This window comes from Thamnophis elegans, chromosome 1, assembly GCF_009769535.1.
Source record: "Thamnophis elegans isolate rThaEle1 chromosome 1, rThaEle1.pri, whole genome shotgun sequence".
NCBI lineage: Eukaryota > Metazoa > Chordata > Lepidosauria > Squamata > Colubridae > Thamnophis > Thamnophis elegans.
In genome coordinates, this window is record NC_045541.1 from 174,017,532 (window position 1) to 174,028,953 (window position 11,422).

The 11,422-nt window shown below is 45.1% G+C and overlaps 2 protein-coding genes across 5 annotated transcripts in view; one reads left to right on the forward strand and one right to left on the reverse strand.

Moving 5' to 3' along the window:
- Positions 1–2,724, forward strand: part of LOC116509494 (amyloid-beta A4 precursor protein-binding family A member 3-like) — a 32,490-nt gene extending 29,766 nt beyond the window's left edge. For both annotated transcript variants that reach the window (XM_032218682.1, XM_032218771.1), the window contains exon 12: positions 780–2,724. In XM_032218682.1, the coding sequence (XP_032074573.1) occupies positions 780–851 (72 nt within the window). In that variant the 3' untranslated portion in view covers positions 852–2,724. The remainder of the gene's footprint in view (positions 1–779) is intronic.
- Positions 2,725–6,772: 4,048 nt separating this feature from the next.
- TJP3 (tight junction protein 3) overlaps positions 6,773–11,422 on the reverse strand; it is a 47,540-nt gene continuing 42,890 nt past the window's right edge. For all 3 annotated transcript variants that reach the window (XM_032219056.1, XM_032219126.1, XM_032218973.1), the window contains exons 17-20: positions 10,882–11,193; positions 9,206–9,463; positions 8,588–8,640; positions 6,773–6,995 (exon numbers count right to left, since the gene is read on the reverse strand). In XM_032219056.1, the coding sequence (XP_032074947.1) occupies positions 6,887–6,995; positions 8,588–8,640; positions 9,206–9,463; positions 10,882–11,193 (732 nt within the window). In that variant the 3' untranslated portion in view covers positions 6,773–6,886. The remainder of the gene's footprint in view (positions 6,996–8,587; positions 8,641–9,205; positions 9,464–10,881; positions 11,194–11,422) is intronic.

The following is an 11,422-nucleotide window of genomic DNA, read 5'->3' on the forward strand; positions in this document are numbered from 1 at the left end:
AAACCGCGAAAGTTAAAAGCGCGCGACAACAGCGCGCCGACAACAGCGCGCCGACAGAAGCGTGATTTAACTTAAGGTAAGGGTTAGGGTTAGGGTTAGGGTTAGGTTTAGGGTTAGGTTTAGGGTTATTTTTAGGGTTATGTTACAGCGCGCTTCTGTCGGCGCGCTATTGTCGGCGCGCTGTTGTCACGCGGTTTTGACGGCGCGGTTTTGTCACCGCACTTTAGTGATGCGCGCTTTAGTCGACCGCGGTTTTGTGGTGGAACCTGGGCTGCTGGGGGTTCGCAGGGATTCGGGAGAACCTGCAGCTAAGATTCTGTGCACTTCAGAAAACCCACCAAATCCCATTTCCTCTCAGCTGAGTCGCAACCCCATGAGCGTTATGCACGCGTTAGCATCACTACCAGCGCACACCCTACTCGCGCTGGCGCCAGTGATGCTGCAAGTGTGCAAGCCCTAGCAACGCTAGCACGAATGTGGGGGGAGCGTGTGCTCGCAGCATTGCACAGGTGCTTGCAATTTGCATTGCACGCACAATCGCAGCCCAGTTCGGGCGCACACTCGCAGCCCTCTGCACATGTTCGAACAGGCGCCTCCATTACTACCCCGCCTTAAGCAGTCAACCCAGAAAGGTTTGGGACCCCTGATATAGATCATAACACCTATGGAAAGCCATTTTGAGACCAGGCAACATCCTCCCTCCCCATGTGGACCCTAATGTGCCATTACTCAGCTTCAGACATGCCCCCTAACCTGGTTGCACTTCTCCTTCCTTGCAGGTCCATATCAAAACCATGCCAGCCTCCACCTATCGCCTTTTAACTGGCCAGGAGCAGCCCATCTTCCTCTGATGGGCCCTGCCTTGGCCACTGGCTTCCTGTGTCTGCTTCGTAAGCTTGCTGCGCTCCCAAATCTGAAGCCGGCTTCTGGGCTCCGTGCCCCAGATTCACAAGGGTTTCGTGACTGTTTCCGCCTCACAAACCATCCAGCCAAGTTTGTTGTTGGTTTCCTTTGCTGGGGACATTTAACCGGGGTGTGAACGTGGAAGTTATGCCTGTTGCTTGAGGTTGGCTTCTACACTAGACAGCGAGAGAGATTGGAGATTGAACCTTACACTACTGTGCTCTTCCTGACCTAGAATGGATGGATTAGACTCTACCACTTGCAGGGGAGACCTGAACCAAAGTGGGTGGATTAGACTCTACCACTTGCAAGGGAGACCTGAACCAAAGTTCAGGTTTAGACTCTACCACTTGCGGGGGAACCAAAGTAGATGGATTAGACTCTACCACTTGCAAGGGAGACCTGAACCAAAGTTCAGGTTTAGACTCTACCACTTGCGGGGGAACCAAAGTAGATGGATTAGACTCTACCACTTGCAAGGGAGACCTGAACCAAAGTGGATGGATTAGACTCTACCACTTTCAGGGGAACCAAAGTAGATGGATTAGACTCTACCACTTGCAGGGGAACCAAAGTGGGTGGATTAGACTCTACCACTTGCAGGGGAACCAAAGTAGATGGATTAGACTCTACCACTTGCAAGGCAGACCTGAACCAGGTTTAGACTCTACCACTTGCAGGGGAACCAAAGTAGATGGATTAGACTCTACCACTTGCAAGGGAGACCTGAACCAAAGTTCAGGTTTAGACTCTACCACTTACAGGGGAACCAAAGTAGATGGATTAGACTCTACCACTTGCAGGGGAGACCTGAACCAAAATGGGTGGATTAGATTCTTTCACTTCCAGGGGAGACCTGAACCAAAGTAGATGGATGAGACTGTACCACTTCCAGGGGTGACCTGAACCAGAATGGGTGGATTAGACTCTACTACTTGCAGGGGAGAGGAATGGTGCAGGGTGGGAAGAATTCCTTATTATTTTTAAAGTCCTAAAGATTGCAAAGCAGGTGAAGATAAAGCTTTAATATTTCCCAAGATGTTCTCTTTTACAGGGCCTTTTTTCCTTAAAAGAAGGGAAATATGAAAATATAGCATTTGATAAATGCTCTTTGAAGTGGTTCATTCCAGAATCCGGTTACTTGACATTGTTGTCAAGATCTCCTTGCAAATTTAAAAGATTCTCTCCAGCAAGATTTGGGCTACAGGAGAAAACCTTGTCTACTCTCCCTGGCTGTGTGGGATCCTACTCCCAAAATTCATTTCTGCAGTCATACAAGTCTGGCCTTTGCCCTTAGAAATCGGAGCAAACTTACCTGGCGTTTGGATTTCAAGATACTGCTGACAATTCTATAAGTTGCTTTGGAGCAACTGTATGAATTTTTTTTTAATATTTAAACTACAAATACAAACTTCGAGATGACCAGAATACTAAAATTATTATTTCCAAAAGTAGATCAGAGAGGGAGAGAAAGTGAGACAAGGTGCTTTTTTTTTTTAATTGCTCTCTTCTCTGCACACCAAAGATTAGAGAAATGAATATTATTTGCTTTTTTAAAGCATCTTCTTGCTCTCACTGAGGAATTGGAAGAGTCGTAAGAGTTGACACCTTTTGGCAAGACAATCCACGTTAAGCGGCCTTAACTGCTCAGGCAGCTGAAGTTTGAACTTGTTTTGTAAGTGTTAGAAGTAATAGCAGAATTGCAAACTTCTCTCCAAAGCTTTCAGAAATGTCTAGAAAGTCTTAGAAACTGCATTAAGTTCTGGTTTGTTTTACCGTATGGGCTAAGCTTGGATCAGCAACACACATGTCCTGGCTCCCAGTTCCAAATAATAATAATAATAAAATCCACCGTTGTGTTTGCATTCTTGTCCATGTTTTCTTGTGAAATTTGGGCGATTTTGTAGAATTCTGGTTTTTCTTTTTTTCCCTGGGACTGTATCTTGGGCTCTGGCAGGCTGCTGACCTCTCTGTTAATAAGGTAAAGGTAAAGGTTCCCCTCGCATATATGTGCTAGTCGTTCCCGACTCTAGGGGGTGGTGCTCATCTCTGTTTCAAAGAGCCAGCGCTGTCCGAAGACGTCTCTGTGGTCATGTGGCCGGCATGACTAAAAGCCGAAGGCGCACGGAACGCTGTTACCTTCCCACCAAAGGTGGTCCCTATTTTTCTACTTGCATTTTTACATGCTTTCGAACTGCTAGGTTGGCAGAAGCTGGGACAAATAACGGGAGCTCACTCCGTTACGCGGCGCTAGGGATTTGAACCACCGAACTGCCAACCTTTCTGATTGCCAAGCTCAGCATCTTAGCCACTGAGCCACCGCGTCCCATGTATTAAGTAGTAAACCAAGGTTAAAAACCACAGTGGCTGAATTCACATGTTGCACTACGGTGAACTATGGCAAAATTAGCCTCTGTTGTTTGAGCCCTTTACTCTATCCCTGATGTTTCAAATTCTGGATAATATAATATTTTTAACACATTGGGAGAATGGTTTCCTTTCAAAGCCTCTGATGCAATTTGTATAAGTTTTGCATGCGTGCAAATTGTGAGGAGAGTAACTGACGCAACAACACAGCTGTTTTGAAATGCTATTTGGCATTGGGGTTTGCAACACACTACTATTTTCTTTTCAAGCTTCTGCCAAGAGGTTTACTTCTCAAGGCTGCTGCTTTGAAAAACAGGAGCAAAAAATAAAATTCAGTTTGGAGAAAGAGAAAGGCTCGATTTAACGACAATTGAGCCCCAAATTTCTCTTGTTATGTGAGACATTTGTTAAGTGAGTTTTTCACTTAAGTGAATCTGGCTTCCCCGTTGACTTTGCTTGTCAGAAGGTCGCAAAAGGGGATCCCATGTCCTTGGGACTCTGCAACTGTCATAAATATGAACCAGTTGTCGAACATCCCAATTTTGATTACCGTATTTTTCTGAGTGTAAGATGCACCGGAGTATAAGATGCACCAAGATTTTGAAGAAGCATATTTTTTTTAAAAAAAGGGTTTTCACTCTGCAAACCTCCCCAAAAAACGGGCATGAATAGCCTTTAGGAGGCTTGTAGAGTGCTCCTGGGGGCTGGAGGGGGGGGGTAAAAATGAGCAAAAAATGGCTCGTTTTTAGCTCATTTTTGGTCTCCCCAGCCCTCAGCAGCACTCTGGAAGCCTCCTAAAAGCTAAGCATGGACATTTTGGTGAAGGGGGTGGGGTTTCGGTAGGCCAATAATGCTGTATTCAGTGTATAAGACGCACCCAGATTTTCACCCTTTTTTGAGGGAAAAAGGTGCATTTTATACTCCGAAAAATACGGTATGTAACCATGGGAACGCTAGAAAGAGCCTAACTGAAAAATGGTCATAAGTCCCTTTTTTCAGTGCCATTGTAATTTTGAACGGTCATTAAATGAACTGTTGTAAGACAAAGACTGCCTGTATGCTAGATTAGGTGTTATGTATATTCACTGCCTTGAGGTACTTATAAAAGTAATAAAAGAAGAATAAAAAACTAATACAGATAGTCGTATTAGCTTACAACCTTTCATTTAGCAGCCATTCAAAGTTACAACGGCACTAGAAAAAGTGACTTATGACTCTTTTTCACATTTATGACCATTGCAGCATCCCCATGGTTACATGAACAAAATCCAGACACTTAGGAACTGGCTCATATTTGAGTTGGTTGCAGTGTCCCAGGGACATGTGATCATCTTTTGCAATTTCCTGACCAACAAAGACAAGGGGGAAGCCAGATTTACTCGATAATCGTGTTACTATATTTTTAACATCTGCATTGATTCACTGAACAACTATGGCAAGAGGGGTCATAAAGTGGGGCAAAATTCACCTGTCTTGCTTAGCAGTGGAAATTTGGAGCTCAATTGTGGTAGTAAATCAAGGATTACCTTAACTAAATAATACAGGTTATTTATATATAATACATGGCTGGCCAAGGAATTCTGGGAGTTGAAGTCCACACCAAGCTGCCAAGATCACCAACGTCTGATGATGGATATGGCAGAAGAAGTATAGGAAGTAAGTACAGTTGCCATTGCCAGAGAGTCCCCAAAACCAAGTATTGTTCATTGCCAGGATATTGTTTAAATTAGCAAGGAGAACCACGAAATATCTTGCTTTTTTCCTTCCAAACCACAGCAAGTCGGTCAGCATCCCAACATTTTGTCATCTTCCACTCTTAGGATCCATGCAAACGTAACTGAAAAGGAATGCTTTAATAATACAAAAGGCACAAATCCTCCTCCATCTTCGCTCATCACATATGAAGAAGGTCGACATGTACATTATTAAGGCAATACATCAGATTCCCTCATCCCAGGTTGCTCCTTGTCAGCGAGCCACAAAATTGCAAAAGGGGAGAGAAATCCCAAAGGGAAGTTATACAGATTACAAAAAAGTAACTAAGTATGTTTAATACACTTTCACATTTTTTTTGATTAAAAAGGCAGAATTAAATCATCCACACTGCAAATGATAAAAAAGGGAGTTATAAAATTCTAGGGAACTAGAACAATAGTGCCCGTAATAAGGTTTATGCCGACTTTTGACCATAATGGGCAGGTTCCATTACGGTCATAACTTGAGGACTACCTGTACCATAAATGTGTAGTCTCCCAAACTGAACTTTAAAAAAAAAAAACCCGAATCATGAACGATTTCAGGCCAGATTGAATGAGATTTTGGAGTTGTACAGTAGTCAAATTTGGCAAGCGTGTGACACGTCGGCCTTAATTTGCGAGATTATATAATGAGACTTCATGCCTAAAGTGAAAGGGTGAGGAAGGGGCTCTTGACTGGCGTGGAGGGAATTATATCAGCTGGTGATATACGCAGAGGGAAAGGTTTAAAAAGAGATAACACGGAGGGTGGTTTGCAAGAAAAATCCAGTCCTCTGGTGGGGAAAGACAACACGTGAGGTGTAGGTTTAAAATTCTTGAGACAATCCTCAACTTTGGGAATGGGCATAGAAGGGTTTCTTAAAAGCATTTGTGTATCAAGTTAAAACATGAGGTGGAAGTTTTTTGCCTCACTTGAAGTATAAAAGTGGCCTAATGATGCTGTATACAGTATTCCTCCATCTTGGGAACTTGAAGATATCTGGACTTCAACCCCCAGAATTCCCCAGCCAGCTTTGCTGGCTGGGGAATTCTGGGAATTAAAGTCTTACGGTTGAAAAACATTGATGCAGCTTGAAGCTCATTATTCCAGTTAAATGGAACCAGAATGACATAAAAATGATTGCAAAGCCCTTCCAAACCATATTATGAGTTTGTTGAGATGACCGGTGAAAACGCTTGATCTAGATTCATGATGGCAAACCTAATGGCACGCGTGCCAGAGGTGGCACGCAGAGTCCTTTCTATGTGGGGAAGCGTGTCGTCGCCAGCTGCTCTTCTAGTTTCCGGCGTGCATATGCGCCAGCCAGCTGGTCTTCCCGGGTGCTAAAGTGCCAGAAAATGGCCTGAAAAAAAGGCTGTTCTTTTGGGCTGGTTTTTGGTTGTTTTTCGGGCCAAAAACAGTCTGAAAACTCGCCTGAAAACAGCCCGAGAAACAAGCATGCACAAGCATTCCGGTTTGGGCATTTGGTGCCGAAAAGCTTCGCCATCACTGATCAAGATCAAAGGGCAGAAGTAGCTTAAACACACTGGATATCGAGTTTGAGAGGAAAGAAAGCACGGTGGAGAGGATCCGCTGAAGACCAAACTTCCATCGAAGGTAGCTTGCTCCTCCTGGCTGCTCCACAACTTAAGGCACGCCGGTGAAAGAGAAAAATTAACGTTCCTGGAACGAGCACAGGAGGCAAAGCCGGCCATGAGAATTCCCAGCAGCTGAAAAATCTTGCATTATCCCCATGTTTTTAGCGCTCTATAGGCGATCAAAGGCCTTGGAAGGGATCCAGCAAAATTGGAATGACGAGGACAGCTTTTGCAGGGCCATCCAAGAATGTTGCGGGAGGCCACGTGGCTCCTTGGTGCGGTCACAGGTCGGTGGCAGGTCCCCAGTCATAACCATAGTCCTCGTCTGACTCAGAGTCATAAGTCTGCGCATGGGTGAACTTCTTCCTCAGCGCCTCATGTTCGTATTCCCTGACAAAAGAGATGGCACAGTTGTAAATCAATGCACTGCATACCAGAGGTGGGTTCCTACCAGTTCGCACCAGTTCGTTAGAACCGGTTCATCAAATCTACCGAACCGGTTAGAAGAGACATTCCACCAGTGGACCTGGAAAGCAGGCCACACCTACAGAAGAGGTTCCAAAATTTTTTGAAACCCACCACTGGTCCTTGGATATGATTATTCTACACTATCATGCGCATATTTATAAAACTCAGTGCCTCTGTGAAAGGTAAGGATGACTACTGCGTTTGGGGTGCAATCAGAACATTGCGTGTGTTGAAGTTGTTTTAACGCAAACCAAAGATGCCTTTTAAAAAACAAGTTTACATCATATTCTTATGCATGCCAGGGCTGTGTGTGAGGTAATTTAAGGTGGTTCTGACAAGTGTCGTCGGCATCTTCATATCCGGTCACATGGGTGGCAAGCCACTCCCATCCAGTCACATGGGCAGCAAGCCACTCCCACAAAGGAAGCCACACCCACAGAGTAGGTTCAAACAATTTTTGAAACCCACCACTGCTGCATACATATACATATGCACATTAAATAGGCTGCATTAATAGAGGGATAGAATCAAGATCTTGTGAAGTACTATATTTTTCAAAGTATAAGATGCACCTTTTTCCCTTATACAAGGAATACAGCATTTCTGCCCTCCCCCAACCCCGCCCCCTTCACCAAAAAGGGCAGGCATAGCCTTTAGGAGGCTTGTAGAGTGCTCCTGTGGGCTGGGGAGGGCAAAAATGAGTGAAAAATGGGCTGTTTTTTGCTCATTTTTGCCCCCAGCCCCCAGGAGCACTCTACAAGCCTCTTAAAGGCTATGCCTGCCCTTTTTTGACAAAAAACGGCCGTTTTTGCAAAAAACAGCCTGTTTTTTGTAGGTCTAATTTTGTAGGTTTTTTAATTTGCCTCTTCAAAATCTTGGTGCGTCTTATACTCCACTTCATCTTATACTTCGAAAAATATGGTATTACTACCAGTGTACAAAGCCTTAGTAACTAGAGAGGGGCTGCTGGGGGTTCGCATGGGTTCAGGCGAACCTCTAACTAGGATTCTGCCCGTTTCGGCGAACTCCCAAATGCCACCCTGGCTGGCTCCGCCCACCCCACCCCTCCCAGGAGTCTCCACGTGGCCCATTCATCTAGAAGATCTCTAAGGTCCCTTCCAATTCTGTTATTCTGCTTTCTGCCCTCTTAACAGGCCTTGGGATATTTGACCGGAATTTGTCTCCTAGAGAATGCAGACTACTTTTTCGAACACCAGATACAAACTTAGAATGCACTGGATGGGTTCACATAACACCTTTAACCCAGTTCAGCACCAATCCTGATCAGCAATCTTAGTAACTCATTCTCACTTGCTGGGTCAAAAGTGACTACATTTGCCTCATGAAGTGATAAGGACATCTAGATTTTCCAGGCAATATATCTCCTGCAGGAGGTCTAAATATAATTCAAATTCTACCACATATATGGACAGCTGATTGCATTTTGATTCCAATTGCAGGCTTAAGAAAATTCTTCCCAACCCATCATGAAGCTTCAAGTGAGGAGTTCATACCTGGTGTCATAATTGCTCTGCCACTGTCCTTGGGGTTGGTGATCACTATCATGCTATAAGAAAGAGAGAAATATACATATATAAGTGATATCCAAAATGTTAGCTAAAGTATTACAAATTGCTTTATGGCAGAGATTTTCAAACTGTGGCTTGTGATGCAGTCCTAGGAAGGAGGAGGAGGGGTGGGAGGAGGAGGAAGAAGAAGAAGAGGAGGAGGAGGAGGAGGAGGAGGAGGAGGAGGAGGAGGAAGAGGAAGAAGAGAAGGAGGAGGAGGAAGAAAGGAGGAGGAGGAGGAAGAAGAAGTGGAAAAAGAAGAGGAAGGAAGAGGAGGAGGAGGAGGAAGAAGATGAAGAGGAGGAGGAGGAAGAAGAATTACATGTGTGCCATCCAATTTTGAGTGACTCACAACAATCAAGCAAAGAAATTAGAATGAATTCAAAACTATTAAAGTGACAAACCATTTCTGAAAATGTTCCCAATGAAAGAACATGGATTTGTCTGGGGAGTTGCCAGATCAGTGCCTTGAAGGCAGAAAAATAAATAAAGAGGGAGAACTAGCATGCTAGACTACATCACCTTTAGGATCCCTTCCAAAGCCAGGCGGCTGACTCTCCTTACCACGTCAACGGGGTAGGCCAAAGCAGCTGCCACACGTTCATTCAGCTCCTGATCCAGGTGTTGTTCTGCTGGCTCTGAAGAACGGCTCAGAGCTGCCTCTTGATAGGGCTCGTCTAGCTCCTGGTCCGTGTAAGGTTCTCCTTCTGCGTCGGTTTCCTCATAATCACTGTTGGCCCGGCTGTCACAAGTCAGGTCACCCATACTGATGGCCGAGGTCTGGTTCAATATGTCTAGATCCTCCTCAGCCGAAGCATCCACCTAAAAAAAAAAAGAAGTGGAAAATTAGAGAGTAGAAAGCAGAGGGATATTTGGGAAGGAAGGAGTTAGTACTAAACCAGTGTTATGGCCCACCAGCAGATTAAGACAGTGAGGAAGTTGGGAAAGAACCTGGGCCAGTCCTGGAGTCTGGAGAAGGCTCTGACGAGGGCTCTGTGTTGGAGGCAGAGAGGGGGCCAGGGCCATCCTGACAGTTATCAGCTGCCTTTGGAGTCGAGATCAGTGGGGCAGAAGAACAGCTGGAGTCTGTTCCCAGCATGCACATTTGCAGAACTGCCAGGAGAAGGGAACAGCTAATGAACAAGTGTCGACTTAGGAGTAAAAGCACAGGTGTACGGTGAATGGCCCCTCCCATAGGGAATAAAGAGGAGCAAATGGGGAATGGAGTTTGCAGGAGACAATTAGTTCAGTTCATTAGGATGAAGATCTGTTCCTGACTTCTTGCCAAGCAATTGCTGCTACAGCGTGGCGTTTGGAAGATATCGGCTTGGCAGCTCTCCAAGCCTGATAAAAAGTCTGTAGTTGTGAAATATCTTGAGAGGCCAGGATGTTGCTGGAGAGGAATTCACTTTAAACTAAATAAAGGGAGTTTTATCAGGACGAGGAGTCGGCTTCGTGCTTTGGGGAAGCCTAGATCAGAACAACCAGATCTTGTGGAACAGGGATCCTCAACCCCTGGGTCATGGACCAGCAGAAGCTGGGACAAGTAACTTGAGCTCACTCCGTTACACAGCACTAGGGATTCGAACCACCAAACTGCCGACCTTTATGATCGAGAAGCTCAGCGCCTTAAAAAAACAACAACAACTTCCTTTGGATTAAAAAGCACATCCATCAAATCTGGACAGCAATCTTGGATTTTAAAGTTACTGCAGCATTCCACATGCAGTTCTTATGAATCCAGAAAACATCAGGATGGGGAAATTGCCTTGCTGCATACAAGCTACCGTATTTTTCGACGTATCAGATGAACCTTTTTCCCTCAAAAAAAGAGGTTGAAAATCTGGGTGCGTCTTACACACTGAATACAGCATTTTTGGCCTACCGAAACCCCACCTGCTTTGCAAAAATGGCTGTGCATAGCCTTTAGGAGGCTTCCAGATTGCTGCTGGGGGCTGGGGAGGGCAAAAATGAGCAAAAAAAAGGGGCTGTTTTTTGCTCATTCCCCCCCCCCAGTCCCCAGGAGCACTCTACAAGCCTCCTAAAGGCTATGCATGCCCCCCCCCCTTTGTTTTTACAAAAAATCGGCCTGTTTTTGCTAAAAACGGGCCGTTTTGGGGAGGTTTGCAGCATGCAAAAACTTTTTTAAAAAAATTTGCGTCTTCAAAACCTTGGTGCGTCTTATAATCCGAAAAATAGTGTAGGTTAAAATTTCAATCCACTATAATGTGCCCACCCACCTGTTCTTCCGTCATCCAGACAGGGCGGGCCTGCTGAATTTGGATGATCTCCTTCAGGGTGTAATACCAGTTGTTGGATCCTCCGGCGAGACTGATGGTGTCCGTGAAGAGGTGGCTGCAATGCTTCTGCATCTTAGCGGCCTGTGCATAGAGGCGCCGAGAGCTTTTCTTGGAATCTGGTGCTAGCCACTGCCTCATGGCCTTGATTCCTTGCCGGCTCTCCGGCTCACAGAAGACCACAATGGGGAAATACTGCACGTAATTGAGACGTTCTACAGCAGCTGGTGTGATATCTAACAATGCATGTTTATCCTGTTAAAAGGAGAAGTGAAGTGTTAGTATCACTTTATAATGCCTTGGTAAGATCACGCTTGGAACACTGAATCCAGTTTTGGTCGCCACGATGTGAAAAAGTGCAGAAGAGTGCAGAGAAGAGCAACTAAGATGATTAGGGGGCTGAAGGCTAAAACATGTGACGAACAGTTGCAGGAATTGGATATGTCTAGTTTAATTAAGACTAAGGGTGACATGATAGCAGTCT